The 24338-nt window shown below is 42.3% G+C and overlaps 1 protein-coding gene across 3 annotated transcripts in view; it reads left to right on the top strand.

The window, feature by feature from the left end:
* The window catches only part of ahcyl1 (adenosylhomocysteinase-like 1), a 103978-nt gene that overhangs the window by 50692 nt on the left and 28948 nt on the right, over positions 1-24338 (top strand). For all 3 annotated transcript variants that reach the window (XM_078242140.1, XM_078242142.1, XM_078242141.1), the window contains exons 2-5: positions 12573-12684; positions 16098-16241; positions 19887-19987; positions 23249-23351. In XM_078242140.1, the coding sequence (XP_078098266.1) occupies positions 12573-12684; positions 16098-16241; positions 19887-19987; positions 23249-23351 (460 nt within the window). The remainder of the gene's footprint in view (positions 1-12572; positions 12685-16097; positions 16242-19886; positions 19988-23248; positions 23352-24338) is intronic.

Here is a 24338-nt window from a genome sequence, read left to right as displayed (position 1 = left end):
AGTGATTTTATGTTATGTGCTTTGTTGAAAACCCTCTCCCCAAGCAGAGTTCTGGGAAAGGAAATATCATGTTTGCACAATTTTTATGACTGATCTTGAGCGATGTGCAACCCTCGATGGTTACATAGGTACCTCGTATCATTCTTTCAAAAACAGTTGCTGAAAACCCTTGGGCTTTTTGTTTCCCATGTCATTGATGTTGGGGGAGTTGTAGCAGCAGCTTTAGGGAGTATCCAGACAGGATATGAGGAAATGTACTGCAGGTTTGTTGTGCGTGTAGAGTCATCTTGTTTGGCCGAGTTCCAGTGTGATATCTGTAGGGACGTGCTATTCGAAATGACCACGTTGAGATCAGAATAGTGCAACACAGGAGAGGGGAAGGCAAGGCAAAATCCCGTCTTCCCTCTCTTTTCCCCAATCCATGCAATATTTTTTCCAGTTGCCCTATGTTCAGTGACGTAAAAGTGCCAGTGTCATTATTTAAACAGGTGTGAATGTGTGCACATTTGATATACTGAGATAGTATGTGTGTGGCCTTTGAAAGTTCTGCGGCTTTTCTTTATTTGTTCTTAAGATGTAGGTATCACTGGCAAGGCCAGCATTTGGTATCCATTACTAATTGCTCCTGAGAAGGCAGTGGTGAACCAGCTTCTTGAACTGTTGCAGCCACAAGGTATAAGGGGTACTCCCATAGTACTGTTAGAAAGGGAGTTCCAGATTATTGATCCAGCGATAGTGGAGGAACAGCAATATAATTCCAAGTCAGGATGGTGAGTGACTTTAAAATTTAAGGTTTATTTATTATTGTCACAAGTAGGCTTTCATTAACACTGCAATGAAGTTACTGTGAAAATCTCCTCGTCTCCACACTCCAGTGCCTGATTGGGTACACTGAGGGAGAATTTAGCATGGCCAATGCACCAAACCACCAAGTTTTTGGGACTGTGGGAGGAAACTCTCTCAGACGTGGGGAGAACGTGCAGACTCCGCACAGACAGTGACCCAAGCTGGGAATCGAACTCGGGGGCCCCCGGTACTGAGGCAGCAGTGCTAACCACTGTGCTGCCAGAAGGGGTGACTTTAACTTGCAGGTGGTGGTGTTTCCATGAATTTGCTGTCCTCATTCTTCTAGATAGTAGAGTTTGCGGGTTTGGAAGGTGCTGTCGAAGAAGCTTTGGTGAGTTGCTGCAGTGCATCTTCTAGATGGTACAACAGGAGAACATGTTCTTTGTGACTTGCAAGTCCCTATGTGAAGCCTGCTAAATGCAAACTGTGCTGAGCCATACTGAGAGCTCATCAAGAGAAATGATATTTCAACAACATTCATCATAAAACTGCAATAAGTTGAATAATGAATGATAATTGGAATGTTTTGAATGATAAAGGGTGGAATATTGCGGTCCTGTGACGGGTTGGATATATACGTTCCATTTTAATCCAGTGTTGTGTGAATTCTGTGATGTTAGTTCGACAAAATCAGTCTGATGTTGTTGCTGTTCCTGCTGTTTGTCACTATTCCTACCAGAAGAATCTACTGTCGTGGTATGTCACACTCATCTGTCATGTTTCATCCGTGCACATCCCCTGTAGCTGGTTTGCAACCTCTCTGTGACATTGATCATCTAACCGCACCTAGCTGTACCATTCTTTCTCATGCCCTCCACTTTGCTCTCTCGAAGAGACCTCTGCAGCTTTTCAGCTGTGATCAAATGGCTGAATGCTGCTTTTTGTTTCTGGATGTGACTATTTAGATTTTTTGTTCTTGCAATTTCAAGTGGGTCTTCATTATTCTTATGGTCGATATATGACATTTTTAGCATATGTTTACAGCATCAATATGCTGCAAGCTTTTAAATTTTCTAAACCCAGTTTTGAAATACACTTTTGTATAATTTCCACACAAACTCCTGCATTGTGCTAGGTGGCAGGAAAAATAGAGTAACTCCCAAGTTGTTTGAGAACTGTATTCTTGTTTAGTGCCTTCTTTTCTGTTTAAGAAATCTACTCATCACCTATCTCGGAAGGTAGCTGAAAAGGGATGGGTCAGTACAGTAATTTCTTCTCCTTTTCACAAAGATATTTTTTTTAAAAACTCCCTTTTGTGGGTGCACTAATACCTTCAGCTGGATGTTTCCACTTTTGGTGCTAGAAGTGCTGACCTGGGTTCTAACAGTCCACAATGCAGTGAATTTAATGCATCATAGTTATGTTGTAGGACGCATTCTTAGTGGGTACACTAAGATAATTTATCCAGAAGGAATGTTAATTGAATTATTATCTAAATGGAAAGAAATTACAACATGCTGCTGTGCAGAGGGACCTGGGGGTCTTTGTGCATGAGACGCAAAAACCCAGTCTGCAGGTGCAACAGGTGATCAAGAAGGCAAATGGGATGTTGGCCTATATCGCAAGGAGGATAGAATATAAAAGCAGAGATGTCTTGCTGCATCTGTACAGGGCATTGGTGAGGCCGCAGCTGGAATACTGTGTGCAGTATTGGTCCCCTTATATGAGGAAGGATATATTGGCATTGGAGGGAGTGCAGAGAAGGTTCACCAGGTTGATACCGGAGATGAGGGGTTTGGATTATGAGGAGAGGCTGAGGAGATTGGGTTTGTACTCGTTGGAGTTTAGAAGGATGAGGGGGGATCTTATGGAGACTTATAAGATAATGCGGGGGCTGGATAGGGTGGAGGCGGAGAGATTCTTTCCACTTAGTAAGGAAGTTAAAACTAGAGGACACAGCCTCAAAATAAAGGGGGGTCGGTTTAAGACAGAGTTGAGGAGGAACTTCTTCTCCCAGAGGGTGGTGAATCTCTGGAATTCTCTGCCCACTGAGGTGGTGGAGGCTACCTCGCTGAATATGTTTAAAGCGCGGATGGATGGATTCCTGATCGGTAAGGGAATTAAGGGTTATGGGGATCAGGCGGGTAAGTGGTACTGATCCACGTCAGATCAGCCATGATCTTATTGAATGGCGGGGCAGGCTCGAGGGGCTAGATGGCCTACTCCTGCTCCTATTTCTTATGTTCTTATGTTCTTATGAAAGGAAACTAGAACTAGAGGGCACAGCCTCAAAATAAAGGGAGGTCAGTTTAGGACAGAGTTGAGGAGGAACTTCTTCTCTCAGAGGGTGGTGAATCTGTGGAATTCTCTGCCCACTGAAGTGCTGGAGGCTACCTCGTTGAATATGTTTAAATCATGGATAGATGGATTCCTGATCGGGAAGGGAATTAGGGGTTATAGGGATCAGGCGGGTAAGTGGAACTGATCCACTTCAGATCAGCCATGATCTTATTGAATGGCGGGGCAGGCTCGAGGGGCTAGATGGCCTCCTCCTCCTATTTCTTATGTTCTTATGAGTTCTGAAAAACTATTTAATTACTTTTTATCAAACATATTGAACAATTTCTGATTGAAAACATTTAAATACTTACTGATATTTCTGTCAACAACAGTCAAAAAATATCAATTCAATGCTGTAATTCCCCAGTAATTAAAAAAAAAAAAATCCCTACAGTGCAATAGGAGGCCCATCGAGCCTGCACCGACCACAATCCCACCCAGGCTCTATCCCCATAACCCCATACATTTACCCTAGCTAGCCCCCCTGACACTAAGGGGCAATTTAGCATGGCCAATCCACCTAACCCGCACATCTTTGGAGTCTCTTGAATCTTTGGAATCTCTTGAAATATCTTTTGGTTTGATTCCTTTACTGTCCCATTTCCACTTACTTGATGGAAGGGAATAAGACTTCAAATCTGTAAATATTTAAACAAGACATGTTTTAAAATCTGAATTTAAGCTAAGGAGGCAGTGATGTGAAGGAGCAGTACACGGATGTATGAACTTCTTGGGTGAGTTAACCAAATCAGGAAAGTGATAGATTTAAAGTAAGGGGCAGGAAATTTAGAGGGGATCTGAGCAAAAAATCTTTAGGTGCTTGATAACTGGCACGGGTAGCATGGGCTGAAGGGCCTCTCTTCATGCTCTAAAATTCTATGGCCAGAATTCTCCAGTCTCGTGCGCCCTGTTACTGTTGCTAGTGAGAACAGCGCATTTGACGCTCAGCCAAATCTCTGTTCACAGCAACAGCACCGGATAATTCCAGCCATGGGCGAGGTTGGAGAATTCTGGCCCCCTGACTCTTTGACATAGGCTTCCACCCGACAAACTTTTGAGGTGGAGCTGTCCTCTTAAAAATGATTATCGAGCAACTAGTGACACTGTAAATTTTGTGTCAGCTTGACATGGATTTTGCGTCGTCTTGCTCTTGATTGACACAAGGGCATTATAATAGCAAAACTTGCTTTTTAATTTAAAACGTACGCAGGTGGTCTGCCAGACTGTTTATACGGTTTAAAGATTAAAACACAACTGATTCTCCTTTTGGATTTCTTCTAAGATTTGAAAATGTTGGGACACTGTTGAGTAGTGTTGTACACCTGCTGGGTTCCACTCTCTCCCCGAGAATCGTCTTTTGAACAGTGAAATATAACTTGATACAAGAACAGAGGATGCTGGAAAAATAGAGAACAGAGTTAACGTTTCAGAATGACAAAAAGCCACATGAATCGTTAATCTGTTTTCTCTCTCTCCAGATGTTGCAGAGTTTTTCCAGCAAGCTCTGTTATTTCAGACTCCAGCATCCGCAGTATTTTACTCATTTAACTATAACTTGATGTTGGTTGAGACAACTTTGGTAGCAGGTACTCCCTTGTCAAACCAGTAGGAGAGCTTTATCTTTCATTGTGTAAGCTTATGCCACTTCATGTTTGCTTGTGACAGTAGTTGTGAAGCATACAGATGCACATGGGCATTCCTTTGAGTAGCCGTCTATATCTGTGTATGTGGGGCAGTATAGTTTTAACACAAAGCAAATTTCTCTTAGCAGATCAGTCATAAAACTTAAGGTTGTGAAAAGGTAGATAGAACTGTTTGCACAATAATTCCCAGTTTGCCTGACCAGCACTTAAACCATTGCTTAGAAAGCTCAATCTTCATAGAAATCATAGAAACCCTACAGTGCAGAAAGAGGCCATTCGGCCCATCGAGTCTGCACTGACCACAATCCCACCCAGGCCCTACCCCCATATCCCGACATATTTACCCACTAATCCCTCTAACCTACGCATCTCAGGACACTAAGGGGCAATTTTAGCATGGCCAATCAACCTAACCCGCACATCTTTGGACTGTGGGAGGAAACCGGAGCACCCGGAGGAAACCTACGCAGACATGAGGAGAATGTGAAAACTCCACACAGACAGTGACCTAAGCCGGGAATCGAACCCAGGTCCCTGGAGCTGTGAAGCAGCAGTGCTAACCACTGTGCTACCGTGCCGCCCCGTCTTGTGTTGACAGTTGGTCAGGAGGGTAAATGAACAGTGTTACTTTCCAATATGTTTTATGCACTCTAATCCAGCCTGTCTAACCCTCACCTTTGTGTTTTCCCCTTGTTTGCTTATCTTATTTCGAGTACCACCTGGGCCAGTTCCAGTTGTGACTGGTTGAAAGCTCTATAGAGCTTTAAAAGAAGCCTGTTGTCTGGGGAAAGTGCTCTCTCATTCTTGTGTAAGCGTTATGTAGCGACATAAACCATGTTCCTGCTAAAATAGCAAAAAGGGGAATTTTGGGCAAGGTTAAAACGGTGGGAAAAGATTTATGAAGGAGGCTGGTTAGAGGTCAGAATTGGGTCTGAAGTCTCCAAAATTCAGCCTCTGAGTTCGTAATCTGTGAATTCTACATGTCAAATCCACTCTAGCTTCAAGTGCACTTGTGGCATGTGCTGACAAGTATAATTGCTGTGAAGATTTATGGTTGGATGTGGCCTGGTAATGGCAGGGTGGAGAATGTTTGTGAACATGCCAGTTAAGAAGTAAGCATATGACTGTACTCTACTAAAATATAAAGTATAATTATTTTTATTCATGGGATATAGGTGTCACTGGCTGGGCCAGCATTTATTGCCCTTGAACTGAGTGGCTTGCGGGGCCGTTTCAGAGACCAGTTAAGAGTCAACCACATCGCTGTGGATCTGGAATCAGACCAGTTAAGGATGGCAGAATTTTTTCAATGAAGGGCATTAGTGAACTAAGAAGGGTTTTTACAACAATCAGCAATGGTTTCATGGTCATTATCAGACCTATAATTCCACGTTTTCTTTGATTCAAATTTCACTATCTGCCGAACCCAGGTCGCTGGATTACTAGTCCAGTGACCATGCCACCATCTCCCTGTGAGCTGTTTCATTATGTAAAAGGGACTGTACAAATGGAAGTTAGGAACAAGAGTAGGGCATTGAACCTGTTGAGCCTGCTATAGAATCATAGAAACCCGACAGTGCAGAAAGAGGCCATTTGGCCCATCGGGTCTGCACCGACCACAATCCCACCCAGGCCCTACCCCCATATTCCTACATATTTACCTGCTAATCCCTCTAACCTACGCATCTCAGGACTCCAAGGGGCAATTTAGCATGGCCAATCAACCTAACCTTTCACAATATACATCAATGATTTGGATGTGGGGACCAAATGTAATATGTCCAAGTTCACGGATGATGCAAAGCTAGAATGCTCTGCCATTTAATACGATCATGGCTTATTGGACACTTCAATGACTTTTACGCACATTATCCTCATTACCCTTTACATTATTGTTAATCAGAAATATATCAGTCGTTGCTTTAAGCATACTCAATGACTGAACTTCCACAGCCCTCTGTGGTAGAGAATGTCTAAAGATTCACAACCCTCTGTGTAAAGACATTTCTCCTCATCACAGTCCTAAGTGGCATCCCTTTTAGTTTGAAATTGTACCTCCTGGTTCTAGACTCCCCAACTAAGGGAAACATCTTACCTGCATTGACCATGTCTATTCCTTTAAGTATTAACTCTAGAGAATACAGGTCCGGCTTGCCCAATCTGACTTCATAAAACAGTCCCACCATCCCTGGGACAAATCTGGTAAAATTTCATTGCACTTCCTCTTTGGCAATAATATCCTTTCTGAGGTATGTTGACCAAAACTGCACATAGTACTCCAGGTGCAGTGTAACCAAGTTCCTATACAATTGACGCAATACCTCACCACTACTCTCAAATCCTCTTGCGATAGAGGCTAACATTCCATTAGCCTTCCTAATAGCTTGCTGCACCTGCATGCTGACCTTATGGACAAGGACACCCAAGTCCCTTTGTACATCTGCACCTTCTAATCTCTTACCGTTTAGGAAATACTCTGCACATCTGTTCCTTCTACCGAAATGGATTACCTCACGTTTTTCCACATTATATTTCATCTGCCATGTTCTTGCCCAACCACTAAGTCTGTCTGTCCAAATCCTCCTGTAACTGCTTTGCATCTTCCTCACAACACACATTCCCGCCTAGCTTTGTATTATCCGTGAACTTGGACATATTACATTTGGTCCCCACATCCAAATCGTTGATGTATATTGTGAACAGATGGGGGCCCAAGTACTGATCTTACAATACCCCACTAGTCACAGTCTGTCAACACAAGAATGACCCATTTATTCTTACTCTGTTTTCAGCAGTTCGCCAATCCTCAATCCATGATAGTATGTTGCCTCCTATCCCCTGTCCTTTTATTTTGCTAATTAATCTCCTGTGGAGGACTTTATCAAAAACCTTATGAAAATTCAAATATACTATGTTTATCAACTCTCCTTTATCAATTTTGTTAGTGACATCTTCAAAAAAACTTTCACCAAGTTCATCAAACATGACTTCCCATTCATAATTATATGCTGAACTATGTCCAATCAGATCATGATTGTCCAAGTGTCTATTTATCATGTCCATTACAATAGATTCCAGCATGTTTCCCTACCACTGATATACGGCTAACAGATCTGTAGTTCCATATTTTCTCTCTCCCTCCCTTCTTAAATAGTGAGGTGACAGTTGCTACCTTCCAATCTTCAGGAACCATTCCAGAGTCTATAGAATTTTGGAAGTAGTTATTTAAATGTGATGGGTCTACCCTGTGTATGAGCTTCTTGCAGGGTCGCATGTTGACTCTTGTCACTTGCAAGGCCGAAAATGAATAAAGCAGCATCACAATGAACATAACTAGATTCAAATCTAAACAATGCAGCTCCAATCTTCATGCATGCTTGGATTTGCACAGTGTGTTGCGTTAGCTGTGCACATTTAATCTTGACTATACATTGTAAACATAAAGAAGTGTCATCTTCGGGGAAGACATAAATACACTTCGTGGAAAATTACTACAACAGCTGTTTTTTTAAAAGTTTAAATTCGTCACCATTTCCCTGTTGTCAAAAAAACAGTAATTTTCTGATTTGTGTAACCTCTAGGTTCAGGGTTAATGCAAGTTGTCCAGGCCTGCAGCTGGCAATTATGCTGGTTTGTATTTCACAATTTTAGAATAACAAAATTGTTAAGTGCAGAAGGAGGCCATTCGGCCCATTGTGTCCACACTTCTCTCCAAATGAGCATCATGACTTGGTGCCATTCCCCTGTGCCCCAGTGCATTATTACTATTCAAGTAATCATCTAATTCCCTCTCGAATGCCTTGATTGAACCTGCCTCCATCACACTTCCAGGCAGTGCATTTCAGACTCCAACCACTCACCGTATGAAAAAGATTCTTTTCTGATCGCATTTTCTTCTTTTGCAAATCGCTTTAAATCCGTGCCCTCTCATCCTTGATCCTTTTGAGTGGGAACGGTTTCTCCCTATTTACTCTGCCTGGCCCCTTGGTGGTTTTGAACTTCTCTATCACATCTCCTCTTAGCCGCCTTTTCTCCATGGAGAATATAAAATATGAAGTGAGTTGTTTTTAAAGAAATTCAATCTTGTTAACATTGAAAATTATGTTTTGTACCTTGTCTGAGAAACTTTCCTTCATGGGAACGCAGAATTCAAGTGTTGAACTGACCATTATTTATTTCAATTTAAGTTGATTTGAAATCTTTTTAGCTGCTGTAACAGCCTTATGTAAATGGGTGGCTGTTAAGCTTCTTGAGAAGTTCGGTAATATTTTTAGCAGCCATTCAGTTATTAGGATTTTGCTAAATTCCGGCGTTAATTTAGATCAGATAATGGACATAGTGACCATTTTAATCCAGTGTTTGTGCATTTAATAGCTGATCTCCACAGTGGTCATAACCCTTTCCTGACCTCTGACATTATATATAATTTTTGTTCTATCTACTTTCCTCCTGCCCAGTAATATACCTCTTAACTACGTCTCGTCATTTCATAATATTGTGCCTACAGTGGTTTTGGATGTGTAATTGATGGGTATATAATAAGTAATGCAGCAATGTAGGTACACTGGAATTTCATTTCTTGTGACAAGAGATTGCTTGTCTTGATAAGGGCATTTGTACTACTAACTCCAGCATGTTTAGCAGCATACTGATACACAAACTAGATCCATGAGTCCACTACCCTAATGTGGAACTCAGTACAACTTTAGGAGGTCATGGGTGCCATTTTTTCCAGAACCCAAAGTAAAATGTTGGCACCACAAGGCTATTCTTCAATTCACAAGGATGCAAGGTCAGTGGAGCCTCCTGTATTTGTTATAAGGAAGGCATCCCACATCCTCCTGCTGATTGATGATGGAAAATGTTAATCAAAGATCTCCAACTTGTTCTTGTACATGTGTGCTGGTAGTGTTCTGGTCTTGGGAACGTACACACACAACAAAGTCAACATTTTGTAGATTGCTGCATCGGGAAAAGGAGAAAATGACAAATATCAAAAGAAATGTGCAATTTGTTGTCTCTCCAAAGGCTTGCTGTGCAAAATAAGTGGTACATCATAGCAGATAATAGTACAATGGTGGAGATTCCATTGTGATCATATTTTGAAGTTTCTTTGTCTTCATGATATGAATCTGGATCCACTGGGTGGGTGAAAGCTCAGGGTACATAACAAAATATTGGTAACCAAGGCAATATGACTCATTCGATGGGTGAGTAATTGATTCCAGGCCAGTTGTATGCACCCCCGTGTTTAGCATGCTCCTTGTGCATTAGTGTGCATGTGTACCGATCTTTTCTAATGCATTTCTTCTCTCAGCTTCAGCGTCTTATAGTGGAGCCATTTGCAGTCTTGGGTTTTGCCAAGTACAGATCTAGAATCAGAAGCTTGCTTGAATGATGCAGGGTATGAGTGCATATGATTCTGCTGCCTGTGGGACAACATTAATGACTGTCTGGCACCAATGTTTAAATTCTCATGATATCTGATTGAATTTTTTAAATATTCCTGAGAGTGGCAAGAAGGTCAATGCATTAGGGTCCACTGGACGCTATGATGGAGAGTGTTAGTGTCCCGAGTGGTGAGTTTCTGACCTGTACTTTGTGGGAAGGTGCCTAATTAAAGTCAGATGCTCTCCCATACAGAGGAGAAAATCGAGGAGATGGTTTTCTGATCCGTGCTCCAGTAGCAACTATTGTTGGTATTGGGAACGGGTGAGTTGGGTTGAGATGTGAGCTGGAGACAGGTCTCCTAATTGAAGTTTTCAAGGCTGAGATAATAGCCTTCAGCTTTGTGAGGGTGTCAAGATAAGGAGCAACGATGTGCTAAATGGATTTCCGTACATATCAGCAATAGTCTAATTAAATGGTGATCAGGTTCAAGGTGTTGAATGGCATATTCATGTTCCCAAGTTTCCTCCTGGCCTCAGGTTGTCCAAAGAGGAAACATTAAAGAAAATAATGCAGCTTGGACAAACGGTGACTAGGTTTAGTACCGTTTTAAAAGAAATATACAATATATTGTCCTGCTTTTAAGTTATCCATTATTGGGGAAAAATAATCACGGGGTGCTTTTATTGGTAACACAGCAAGTGACGTTTCCTTCAGGATCGAAATCTAATCTGTAGATGACTCAGCAGTGCTTTAGACTAGAGAACTTTTGATTTGATTGTATGCATCTTAAGAACTTGAGGCAGCGAGGTGGTACAGTGGTTAGCACTGCTGCCTCAGCGCCAGGGACCTGGGTTCAATTCCGGCCTCGGGTGACTATGTGGAGTTTGCCCCCCCACCATGTCTGCACGGGTTTCCTCCCACAGTCCAAAGATGTGTGGGTTGGCCATGCTAAATTGTCCCTTAGTGTCCCAAGGTTAAGGGGATTAGAAGGATAAATATCTGAGGTTACGGGGATAGGGTCTGGGTGAGATTGTCAGTGCAGGCTCGATGGGCTGAATGGCCGCCTCCTGCACTGTAGGGATTCTATGGAACTTCCTTAACATGCAAGGAGATTTGTGTGTTATACATGCGCTACGGTTGTTGAGCACTTGTCCTATGGCTCAATATCCAATGCAAACAGGCAAGAAAGATATTGAGCTGTAAACAGAAAACACCAGTGGGTGCTTTGGAGACAAGAGTGATTTAAATGCGTCATAAATAATACCCTGATACAACATGGCAGATAAGAACTGACATGTCCGATTACTACTGTTTTTTGTGTTTACTATTAGTTTTACACTTATGATATGAACATTTGATTTGAACATACTCTACATTTGAACAGTTGATTTGAATATACTCTAGTAATCTGCTGCTTGAACCTTGCATTTCGGTAAGATGTATGAATAAATATGCATACACACATTTTAAATGGGACATATTGTGTTAATTAAGCATTTATTAAATTGTAATTTTGACTGGCCAGCACATTGAGGTAAATTATTAAAGTTATTCCGTGAATTCCTGACGGATGTAAGCCTCACATCTTTTTGATGTTGCCCCGTGTTGAAGGAATGTTTTCTTTGATCGATTGCCATCAGGATTTTAAGTACCCTGGAACCCACTCGATTGCAATTGTTCGAGGTGTCCTTGGTGGTTAAGCTGCTAATTCCTATATGCAGCAAGTAACAAAATCAGTCTGGTCTGGGGCATAGCTTTAGCTTACTTAAATTTTGTACAACAACCTGCAGCATAACAGGATAGCACCTTTTTTTTCAAAAGGAAAATCTCTTAAATAACTATTATATAATGACCACTGAACCCAGTCAGGTTGACAAATGAAAACTTCATGTTGAAAGGTGATATACCCTCGAGAGTGAGATTTTTGCAAATCGCACACTTGCATACAATGGGAATTACAATAAATAGAATTATAATTTTTTGGGGGAAAAAACTGCATAGGGGGGTATAAAAAACAAGAATTAAACAATGGCTGTATTAAAACGGGAATGGCAAGCAAGTTGTCATGAGTGGGTATGACTGCATAATCCTTCGGTATCTTTTAGTAGTGCAGTAGGAGCTCTACATTCACAGTTGTAGGTTTGTTAGAAATTGGCATAGTGATGAAACAATTAGAAAAAGTTCCAGAGTGGATCTAATTCTGCTTGGTGTTTCATTTCCCAGCTGTATGGCACTTGTGCCCTTTTTGTTTTTTTTATTCGGGAGAGTGGCAAACTGGTGTTCAGTCTTGCCATGCAGGCTCATCAGGTTGCAACCTGAGGAAGGGTGGGTTATCTCCTTGCCCCATACACACTACTACACTCACCTACTTTGGTATATCTGTGTTAATCAAATTCTTTTCTGTTTTTGCAGCAAATCCAGTTTGCAGATGAGAAGCAGGAGTTTAGCAGATTTCCTACCAAGACTGGTCGAAGGTCTCTATCTCGCTCCATTTCGCAGTCTTCCACAGACAGCTACAGCTCAGGTAGTAACTCGAACCATACCTTTTGTTATCATTCTTGAATAACTTGATTTATTTTTTTCTTCCCCATATTCCTTCCTTCCTTCCTCTTTTTTCCCCCTCCCTCTCCTCCCACCATACTTGCCTAATAAATGTTGTTCTAGGTTACACTCTTCAGGACTTTGATTTGATTTATTATTGTCACATTTATTAGTATACAGTGAAAAGTATTGTTTCTTGCACGGTATACAGGCAAAGCATACTGTACATAGAGAAAGAAAGGACAGAATGCAGAATATAGTGTTACAGTCATAGCTAGGGTGTAGAGAAAAATCTACTTAATGCGTGGTAGGTCCATTCAAAAGTCTGGCAGCAGGGAAGAAGCTGTTCTTGAGTCGCTTGGTACGTGTCCTCAGACTTTTGTATCGTTTTCCCGATGGAAGAAGTGGAAGAGAGTATGTCAGGGGTGCATGGAGTCCTTAATTATGCTGGCTGCTTTTCCGAGGCAGCGGGAAGTGTAAACGGAGTCAGTGAGTGGGAGGCTGGTTTGTGTGGTGGACTGGGCTTCATTCACGACCCTTTGTAGTTTCTTGTGGTTTTGGACAGAGCAGAAGCCGTACCAAGCTGTGATACAACCAGAAAGAATGCTTTCTATGGTGCATTTGTAAAAGTTGATGAGAGTTGTAGCAGATATGCCAAATTTCCTTAGTCTTCTGAGAAAGTAGAGATATTGGTGGGCTCTCTTAACTATGGAGGGACCAGGACATGTTGGTGATCTGGACAGCTAAAAACCTGAAGCTCTCGACCCTTTCTACTTCATTTCCATTGATGTAGACGGGCATGTCCCCCACTATGCTTCCTGAAGTCAGTGACTATCCTTCATTTTGTTGATGTTGAGGGAGAGATTACTGTCATCTCACCAGTTCACCAGATTCTTTTTCTCATTCCTGTACTCTATCTCATCATTGTTTGAGATCCGCCGCACTATGGTGGTGTCATCAGCAAACTTGAAAATCGAGTTGAAGGGGAATTTGGCCATACAGTCATAGGAGCATAGCGGGGGGCTGAGGACACAGCCTTGTAGGGCACTGGTATTGAGGATGATCATTGAGGAGGTGTTGTTGCCTATCCTTACTGATTGCAGTTTGTGTGTTAGGAAGTTCAGGATCCAGTCACACAGGGAGGAGCTGAGCCCCAGGCCACGGAGTTTGAAGATGAGTTTTGTAGGATTAGTGGTGTTGAAGGCTGAGCTGTAGTCGATAAATAGGAATCTGACATATCTAGGTGTTCCAGGGTTGAGTGTAGGGCCAGGGAGATAGCATCTGGTAAATTCTTTGGACAGAGTTACTTTTGTGTGTGTAGTCTATGGTTACATTATTTCAAAAGTCCACTTCATATGTTCACTTGCCTGAGCTTTTAAAAACCTAACTCGCGGCTTGCCATTTTAAAAGAAAATGTTCAGTTTTAGTGGAAGTAATGCTTGTATATGTAATTTTGAAAATCTCTAACACAAAAAAGGAAAAGGCCTTGAGGCTTGGGACTTAAAATATGGTCAGAAAAACCTTACTGATGTTCAGCACTCTTGAGTATTAGACCAGGGGCTGAAATGGAGCGATGAGACCATCCTGAGACAATATTGTGTCCTGCCATCATGTGTTGCATTGGACCTGTTGGATTGAGCATGAAATTCCAGTTCCTCATTTCAAGTTTAGCTCACCCCATGCCAACTGGCTCAAGGCTGTCGTTTAGTGCCCCGATGTAGCATGATTCATACCCTGCTGAATTCAGTACTTTAAAGTAACTGTATTAGTGTCACTTTGCAGCTTGCCAGTCTCTTTTCAGTGAAAGTGCCTTCTGTTGTGGTGGTCCTCCACTGCGGAGGCATTCTGCTGACTGTAAAGACTTAATATTTATTGAACAGGGCAACATCACAATTACTACACTGCAAAATCAGCTAATTACTTGTTTGTTTTGAATCATTTTATTGTGAAAGGCGATAAATGTAAGTTATCAGTGTATACCATTCCATATATATTAAAGTACCCAATATATGCACTGAAATAGTTATATTTTTTCTCCCTTTGCTCTCACTCACCACCTACTAAACTAGGTGAAATAAAAGTATTTTGATCTTGTTTTTATCTTGTCATTTCTACTTTTCCTTTTTCTCACCCTTTTCTGTTTTCTCTCTTCTCATCCTTGTTTTCTCTCACTTTAGCTGGATAGCACAACTCGAGATCTAATGTGTCCTTTATAAATTGTCATGTTATTGCCATACTATGTGAATGCTGCTTATATTCTGTATCTGCCAATAGCCTTGAATAAACACACACACACACACACACACACACACACACACACACACACCGCCACAAGCACCATATTCGAGAAGCTCCACATCATCCTGGCAAAGCAGCTCTTGTGATTGGTACACCATCCACAAACTTCCACTCGCTCCACCACCGATGTATAAGGTGTACTGCAGAAACTTACCGAGGCTCCTTAGACAGCACCTTCCAAACTCATGATCACTATCGTCTTGAAGGACAAGGGCAACAGACACACGGGAACACCACCACCTGCAAGCTGCACTCCAATTCACCCACTGTCCTGAATTGGAAATATACCTTTATTCCTTCACTGTCACTGGATCAGAATCCTGGAACTCCCTCCCTAACGGCACTGTAGGTGTATCTCCACCACAGGGACTGAGCAGTTCAAAAAGGCGGCTCACCACCATCTTCTCGAGGGCAATTAGGGATGGGCAACAAATGCTGGCCTAGTCAGTAATGCACGCACGCTATGCTTGCTTCCTACTTTCCTTGTTGAGTTATCTTTACAGCTCCCTGATGGCATGGTGAAAATTGACATCCCTCTTGGGAAATACTAGGTTTGTACTTCCCTGCTGTTGTCCAACTCGGCCTTATGGGCTGAGCTACTTGCCAGCAGGAATTTCTTTCCGAGCAATTTTCTCATGAGAAAAATGAGAGACTTGTGAAAATACTTTGAGTTCACACATCCTCCTCATTTGTGTTGCTGTGTCTATTGCACTCGTCCAGCAGGGAGGATAGGACGCCACAGTATTTAATGAATAGGTGTAATCATTTGTTTTGGGAGTTGAATATAAATAACTCCTTTCTGCATCCTTCCCCACCCCCACAAAATGCCAGGGGTTTAAACTAACTGAATTCTTTGTACAGCTTGGGCGAGTCAGAACATTAGTAAAGGCTCAGTTGCGAGCACAGTTTTCCACAATGAGTAAATTCTCTAATATACAATACTTATGAGATGTTGCACTGCAATATATGGTGTATGTTAATTGGTAATGGTGTCTCTATTTCCTGTTTATATTGCGTTTTGTATTTACATTTACATTTGTATTTGTTGCATGAGTCTCACTGATGTTATCATTTGTGCAATGTCTTTCTCCTTTTTAGCTGCATCCTATACAGACAGCTCTGATGATGAGACCTCCCCAAGAGACAAGCAGCAAACCAACTCGAAGAACAGTAGTGACTTCTGTGTAAAAAATATCAAGCAGGCAGAGTTTGGACGCAGGGAGATTGAAATTGCTGAGCAAGGTACATTAGGGCAGAGATTATATTGTGTGCAGCATTAGTTTATCCTTTCAGAAATCTTAATTTGGAATGTAAAACGTAAACCAATTATATAGGTTTCGTGAAGTCCTTTGGTAGTAAGTGGTTGAATATGTTTCAGTGAAATATGAAAGCGGTATACAGGTTCAGAAGACGTGTATTATTTTCTCTCTGTCCTTTGTTGTTCTTTCAAAAACTCTGTCACCTTTGTAAGATGCAAAACACTATTGTTATTAAGTAATAATAGCCAATGGGCTGAACCTAACTGGTAATTTCTCTCTGATTTTGCACTTCGTCTGATGTCCTCAGTGCCTTGTTGCGGTAAAAGCAAAATGAGCATTCGTTTTGGACCACAGCTTCTGCCTTGTTACTGATCTGTATAAATTCGATTGGCTGTTGCTCAGGGCTCAAATGAAGTCAGGCGATGTGCTGGACAAGGTGACTGGCTGACACCCTATAGCATTCCCATCTCATGACAATATCTTCAATTGGCCTTTCTGGTTCGCAATAACTTGTAATAGGACAACTGTCGTAGTGGACTCCTCTGGGGTGTCTCATATTGCAACACGTCCAGTGATGTCAGGGATGCTGTTGGTGAGGAGAAATAATGCAAACGAAATATTAGCAAAAGTTGAGTGCTAGCAGTTTATAGATGTTCACTCATGATGCACTCTTAGAGGTACAGAGTGCCATCATTAGCACTAATTAATTGAAGGTTGTGAAGATAACACGCTAAATTTACTTCTCTCTCAAACTGTTTTTCTGCTAGAATTAATTGATGTGTGGAAAGATTGTGAACTTGCTAAAAGCGTTAATAGTTAAAGAGGCATTTAACCTTGGGCACAATTTTATTTTACTGTATTCCATAGTTGCTTCAGCCACGCTGACTTCAGTTAGAAAAGCACAGGCCATGGAAATCAGTATTTTAAATAGGAGTCAAGCAAGAGACAACTGTGGTGTTTCCATCCAAGTCGGTGTCAATCTTTGCTTAACATCAGGGAAAAGTAATTGGCCACTAACCTGTGGAATATTTTAAACATTAAACTTAATAGATGTTTTCATTTGCTAATTTAGGAAAGTGAAATAAATTGGAAATTAACTTAATGCTTGGATTTCCCTATAAACGTGATTCCTAAGTAAACTTTGTATGGAACCGAAACTGCAGTATCAGGGACTGTTTCTACAATGACATGATGATCTTTTGTATTCAGACAGAGTTTCATAACAACATCAACACACTTGCTGGCCTCTGTGTGACTCCAAAGGGCTTAAACATTTCAAATTTCACTGTGTTATTCATTTCCCACAGGATCTCACCAGTGTTTTGCGTTTTGGTGTTAGTGTTCAGATCACTTTTTCATTACTTATTTTACTGGGCAGTGATTTAATTATCTATCGGATCGGATCACTAAGTTGCTTACAGTGTGCCTTCTGAGTTAAAGTTCACAGGGTCAACCCAAACCGCAAAACCCATACATAATCTAGGGTGACACTTCAGCGCAACACAAGGCAATGCTGCATTTTCAGAGATGCTGGGGTTTTAATGAAATGGTGTAAATGGATGTGGTGCTAACAAGACCAGTTTGTTTTAAAGTCTAGTTGAGCGTGTAATTTTTGGTCTTTTTTAGCTGATTAGCACAATTGGATTTCGCCGACATGCTAATATAGACACTTTCTGAGTTTTGTACTCGTGCTGATTAGACACAATTTTTGTATATCGCCCTCTCTTCCAGTAAAAGTGTGAATGGAGTGAGCTGGCTGACATGGTGACACATTTCTGTGACACACTACTGGATGGGTCTGGTACTGAGTGGGCGCGCGCACAGGTTCCCGATGGCACTGTAGCTCCTGGTAGAGGGGGAGAGTTGGCCTGAACCTACAGAGAATGGGGCGATGAATCCATCCTGTTTTCCTTTCTCCTCTCTACTGCAGCAATCGCCTTATCTCATGTCCTTCTCCCATTCCTCCTAAGGAGGATCCCTGACACCCTGCTAATGATCAGGCATTCCCTTTCTCCCCGGTAACTCGTACAAAAGGTGTCCAGTAAGGTGGAGTAGCACATCACTCTATCTTTTAGGTGAAGCCTTCAGAGAATTTACAAACGTAAGAAATAGGAGCAGAGGTCAGCCATTTGTTCCCTGGAGCCTGCTCCACCATTCAGTACGATCATGCTGACCTGTTTGTGTTTTGACTTCCACATTCTACCCCGGTAAGCTTTGATTCAAATGTCCGATAATCTATCTACTTGTGCCTTAAAAATATTCAATGACCCTTGCCCCCCTTCTGTGGTAGACCCTGTTCCAAAGTGTCTCAGCCCTCTGAGGGAAAGAAATTCTCCCCATCTCTGTCCTAAAAGGGCGACCCCTAATTTCTGGAATAAATATCAATAGAATGTCAGGAGAAGTCATGATAACGTGCTGCAAAAAATCTCCCAAAGTGTTTCAAAGTCCTCTCCAAATTTCCTACTGCAAGTGAATAGTGAAAAGTGATTCACCTTTGAGTAGCACTCAAAGTCATCTGCAGTGATTAGTTTGCTCTCGGCCAGTCAGCTTTTGTTAGGAGTGGTCGTAAATTCAAGTGTTGACTGCTCAAAGACTGTGAAGAGCTCTCAATGGACGCTAGTGGTTAGATCAAGTGACAGTCAGTCACTGAATGGTCCTCTGGATGCCAAGATGATGTATCGTGCTAAATGAGGACAACCGCTGTCTCAGTTTAAGACTCCATTTTTGGCCATCCCTTAGTGTTAAAGTATTCAGGAGAAACCTAGAGGGATGTCAATTCAGGAGAGATTCTCCACTGTCGTTTGGATCAAAGTTTAAAATGAGTCTCTTTTTGGTGGTTCAGTTATTCCGTGGCACCGTTTGAAGAAAAGAAGATGGTTCTTGGTGTTTTGGATATATCTGCACCAACACAGCAAAGATAGGCTAGCTGGTTGTTTATCTCGCTTGCAACAAGTGAGAACTTGTTGAACAATTTGGCTGCTATGTTGTTCTGGGTGTATTTACAGAGACTGCATTCAAAAGTTATTTATTGTGCAAAACATTGGGACATCCTGATGCTATAAAAGACATCGGATGGGATTTTCCAGCCGTTCCCATTGGCAGGATCTTCCGGTTCCCCGCCACAGATTCTGTCAGCGACGGAGGGTGCGAACAATGGGAATCCCTGTTGACAGCAGTGGGACTGGAAAATCCCCCTCCCAAAAGGCAGGCCACCTCTGCAAAAAAAAAACTTTGCAGGGAGAGTAGAAAATCCTGCCCACTATTTAAATAAATGTTTCTGGTCTGCAACTTACACTTTAGCGACATGCAGACAACCCAGTTAAAAGCTCATCCGTCCAATCTTAAATCAGAGAAGTGGGAGCCTTCAACTTATCATTAAATAGCAATTGAATTAAAATGCATCAGCTCCTCCAGTTTTTGTTGCTCTCCTGGGTTCTTGGTTGAAAATGATTCTGGATCTCACTTTTTAACAGTGCCCTAGTGCATCAATGCATTGGGCCATGGTGATTACATTTGATTAAATAAACTATGCTCAGCAAATTATCTTCTTTCAACTGAAAGGATATTAGTGTGTGCGTGTGGATTCATTGATAATCTGTTGCTTTACCTTGTTACTTATTTCTTCTAGAAATGTCAGCTCTTGTTGCTCTTCGGAAACGAGCACAGGGAGAAAAGCCGCTGGCTGGAGCCAAAATTGTGGGCTGTACTCACATCACCGCCCAAACTGCGGTAAGCAACTGGTACAGTAAGTTCGGGTAGGTGAATTAAAATGGTCAGTTTATAAACACAATTTTTTTTCTAGGCTTCTCGTATTGTCTTTGTTTAGTGTAATATGAAAGCGCACTGACTTGGGGATCATCATTGACAGAAAGTGAAATGGATCAACCTCATAAGTAGGTCAGAGTAGGTCCAGGGCTGTGTATTCCACGGTGATGAAATCAGTATTCAGCTCTCCAAAACCTCTCGACCACCTACAAAGCACAAGTCAAATGTGAGGTAGTGCATCTTGGAAGGTCTAATACAGATAGGAAATATACAGTAAATGGCAGAACCCTTAAGAGTATTGATAGGCAAAGGGATCTGGTACACAGATCACAAAGTGGCAATGCAAGTGGAGAAGGTACAGCATGCTTGCCTTCATTGGCTGGGGCATTGAGTTTAAAAATTGGCAAGTCATGTTGCAGCTTTATAGAACCTTAGTTAAGCTGCACTTGGAATATAGTGTTCAATTCTGGTCACCACGCTACCAGGAGGATGTGGAGGCTTTGGAGAGGGTACAGAAAAGATTTATCAGGATGTTGCCAGGTATGGAGGGCATTAGCTATCTGGAGAAGTTGGAGAAACTTGGTTTGTTCTCACTGGAACGACGAAGGTTGAGGGGCGACCTGATAGAAGTCTACAAGATTATGAAAGGCATGGACAAAGTGGATAGTCAGAAGCTTTTTCCCCAGGGTGGAAGAGTCAATTACTAGGGGGCACAGGTTTAAGGTGCGAGGGGCAAGGTTAAAAGGAGAATACGAGGCAGATTTTTTACAGAGTAGTGGGTGCCTGGAACTTGTTGCCGGGAGAGGAAGTGGATACGGTAGTGACTTTTAAGGGGCGTCTTGACAAATACATGAATAGGATGGGAATAGAGGGATATGGTCCCCGGAAGGGTAGGGGGTTTTAGTTAAGTCGGGCAGCTTGGTCGGTGCAGGCTTGGAGGGCCGAAGGGCCTGTTCCTGTGCTGTAATTTTCTTTGTTCTCTGGATGGGTGAAGCTTTAAAAGCACTCAAGAAGCTCAACACTATCCAGGGCAAAGCAGTGCACCTCAACCACTGGCTTAAACATCTACTTCCTCCTCCCATCTGAACGCAACGAGTGTAATGAGGACTCGCCGCAGGCATTGTGGAAGCACCTTCACCACGTGGACTGATGATTAAAGAAGGTCCACCACCATTTCGAAGGCAAATAGAATAGGCAATACTGGGTTTGCCATCGACATGCACATCCCAATAATGAATTTTTAAAAAATAAACACGTTTCCAATTCATGAACTGTTGTTGACATCAGTGTTGAATGGCTAGTGCCCAGAATTCTATTCCTGACTGGTAAGCAGTTATGCATTAACCTATGGGGCACAGTGGTTAGCACTGCTGCCTCACAGCGCCAGGGACCCCAGGTTTGATTCCCGGCTTGGGAAACTGTCTATGTGGAGTTTGCACATGCTCCCCGTGTCTGCGTGGGTTTCCTCCGGGTGCTCCGGTTTCCTCCCACACTCCAAAGATGTACGGGTTAGGTGGATTGGCCATGCTAAATTGCCCTTTAGTGTCAGGGGGACTAGCTGGGGTAAATGTATGGGGTTATGGGAATAGGGCCGGATGGGATTGGTGCAGACTCGATGGGCCGAATGGCCTCCTGCAGTGTAGGATTCTATGTGCTGAAAAGTGAATGGTTGAACATTGATTGAACCTATCTTCAACCAAATACTCTTCCAATAAAGGGCGAGAAGAGTGGACTTGAGCCAAAAAATGGCAGAGCAAGAAGAAAGGGGGATATGTTCCCTCTTTGGCAGTCTCCAGACACCTAACTATATATGTGACACGCCCAACCTGCCCCCAACGGTGCAAAACAAACAAATACTCTTCTAGCAGTCAGGGTCTCGGTTCACATTGTATAGAATAGCAACTTAAGCAAGTTTCCAATGGAATTGCACCACTGGAGAGGTTGATGTAATCAATGTGCAAGGTGGAGTAAATTGAAAAATAAAATAACTTATTCCAGGAGGTTTATCTCTCTATCTCGTGTATCTTCAAGATCTGTTGTTGTGCGAGTCTGGTAGAGGAGGTTTGATGGCGGTGCCATCTAACTTGCTGAGCGACAAAAAAATACATTGCCTGAAGTGCATTTCTAACTAATGTCAGCAGTTGATTATCATCAGTGGGAACCCTTGCTGTTCTTCTCCACTTTCCTAGCTTAGGAGCCTCCAAGCCACTGCAATACTTCCCCCGGCTGGAGTTATCAACTGAACAATAGATAGAGTAGACCTGGAACTTTTCTCGCAGCGCTAAATGAATTAATTTCAAAACAAGATGAGAAGAGTTAGGTAGAACTCTATTCAAAGCAGTTAATGCAGTGTCAGATTAACTGTTTTCATTAGGAGACCAAGGGTGGGATTTTCCAGCTGTGCTCCCCCTTGAAACCGGAAAATCCCGCCCGGGCTCAGCAGGCCTTTCTATGGTCCACCCCTTGCTGCTATGATTCCCGTGGCAGGCAGAACAGGAAAAACTGCCCCCACCCCCCCCTCCCTGCCCCAAGTGTTGTGTTCAGACTCTCTTTGTAGATTATAAGACAAAGTGAAATTGTGGGTGATCAGAATCTAAATTCCTTTGCTACTGTAGAAATGGAGCATGTTGAAGATGTTTTCTGAAGGTTGTGATATTATTGGGTGTTGTAAAGTTTTGATGGGTTAGTTTCAACAAGTCAGGAAGAGATTTCACAGTTTAGTGACTATTCGTTTCCATCAGGCGATGAGTTCTCGGTAAGATATTTATACGCAAGCTGTGAAAGGACCGCATCCAATAGGCTAATGGATATAAATACCATAAAGAGGGCTCAAAGTGTCTCATACAGTTGGGTTAGTGTATCTTCAAACATAATTGAGTAGATCCTACAACTGTGTGGAAAAGTCAGTATCTGTGATTGTGAGGTACCACGTGGCACTTGTCTGAGCATTGCACTTTTTTAAGGGCTGCCTAATAACCTTCTTCACTCCAGTACACAATCCAGAAGGGCTCAGCCTAACTTCCCATTTATTTTTCAATGTAATAAGTGAAGTGGATGCTTTTGTGTTGCGTTTAGTGTGGGTCTCTAGATGTGGGCTCCTGTTTGGCCAGTGCTAACTTGTAACTAGACTGACTGGATTCAGTAAGTCATCCCATTATCAATCCAGAATAAAAGCAGTTTGTGTGGCATTTGTTAATGTGCTAAATTCTTTCTTCCTTGCTGCAGGTCCTCATAGAGACCCTGGGTGCTCTTGGAGCTCAGTGTCGCTGGGCAGCGTGTAATATTTACTCCACCCAGAATGAAGTTGCAGCTGCTCTCGCTGAGGCTGGTATGTTCATATTTTATTAACATATTGAGTCCACACCTTCATGTTTCTGCTCCTTTGCTGTCAGCCTGCCATTTGTCTCATTAGGCAAATATATTATAACGTGTCAGTTTTTTGCTCTCCCTTTCCCTTCAGGCATTACTAAGATGGGTGGCTGCTGATGCCATCTGTATATCAAATGTCCATTATTCACGTGATTCTTCACAATGCATTGTGATGGATTATTCAGGAGGACATCCTCACCAAACTTGTCGTCCAACAGAGTTCACACATTCCTATATTTATACAGTTAGGAATTCTTCGATCAGAATAGTTTTCTTCCTAATCAGGAGGGTTGAGGTAAACTCTAACATCTGGACTGTTGTATTGACTCAGATGAGTGAACATGGAACAAACTGGGGTTTGAAACTGCAATCTTGGTTTGTGTGGCTTAGTTCCTCAAAAGATAATCTTGCTGAACTGTCAATAGAGCCAATTCCAGTTTTTTTTAATGTATCTATAAGCCAAGTATTAATAACTTACAAGCTTTGGTAGTAAACAGTCTTCAGACTTTCTGTTTGCCCGATATGAGGGTCATATTAATTGTACATTTAATTATATTCAGGTAGTGGGTAATCATATAATCTCTACAGTGCAGGAGGAGGACATTCAGCCCATTGGGCCTCCACCAACCACAATCCCACCCCGGCCCTATCCCCATAACCCCACATATTTACCCTGCTAATCCCCCTGACACTAAGAGACAATTTAGCATGACCAATCAACCTAACCCGCACATTTTTGGAGTGCGCAGCACCCGGAGGAAACCCATGTAGACATGGGGAGAACTTGCAAACTCCACACAGATAGTCACCCGAGGCCGGAATTGAACCCGGGCCCATGGTGCTGAGAGGCAGCAATGCTAACCCCTGTGCCACCTTAATAATTGGAGTTCACCTTGTGCCCCACGTATAGGGACAGACCAGAATAGTGGTTATTGGGTTTGGAGGT

This window comes from Mustelus asterias, chromosome 25 (assembly GCF_964213995.1).
Source record: "Mustelus asterias chromosome 25, sMusAst1.hap1.1, whole genome shotgun sequence".
Taxonomy (NCBI): domain Eukaryota; kingdom Metazoa; phylum Chordata; class Chondrichthyes; order Carcharhiniformes; family Triakidae; genus Mustelus; species Mustelus asterias.
This window is presented reverse-complemented; position numbering and strand designations above follow the sequence as displayed.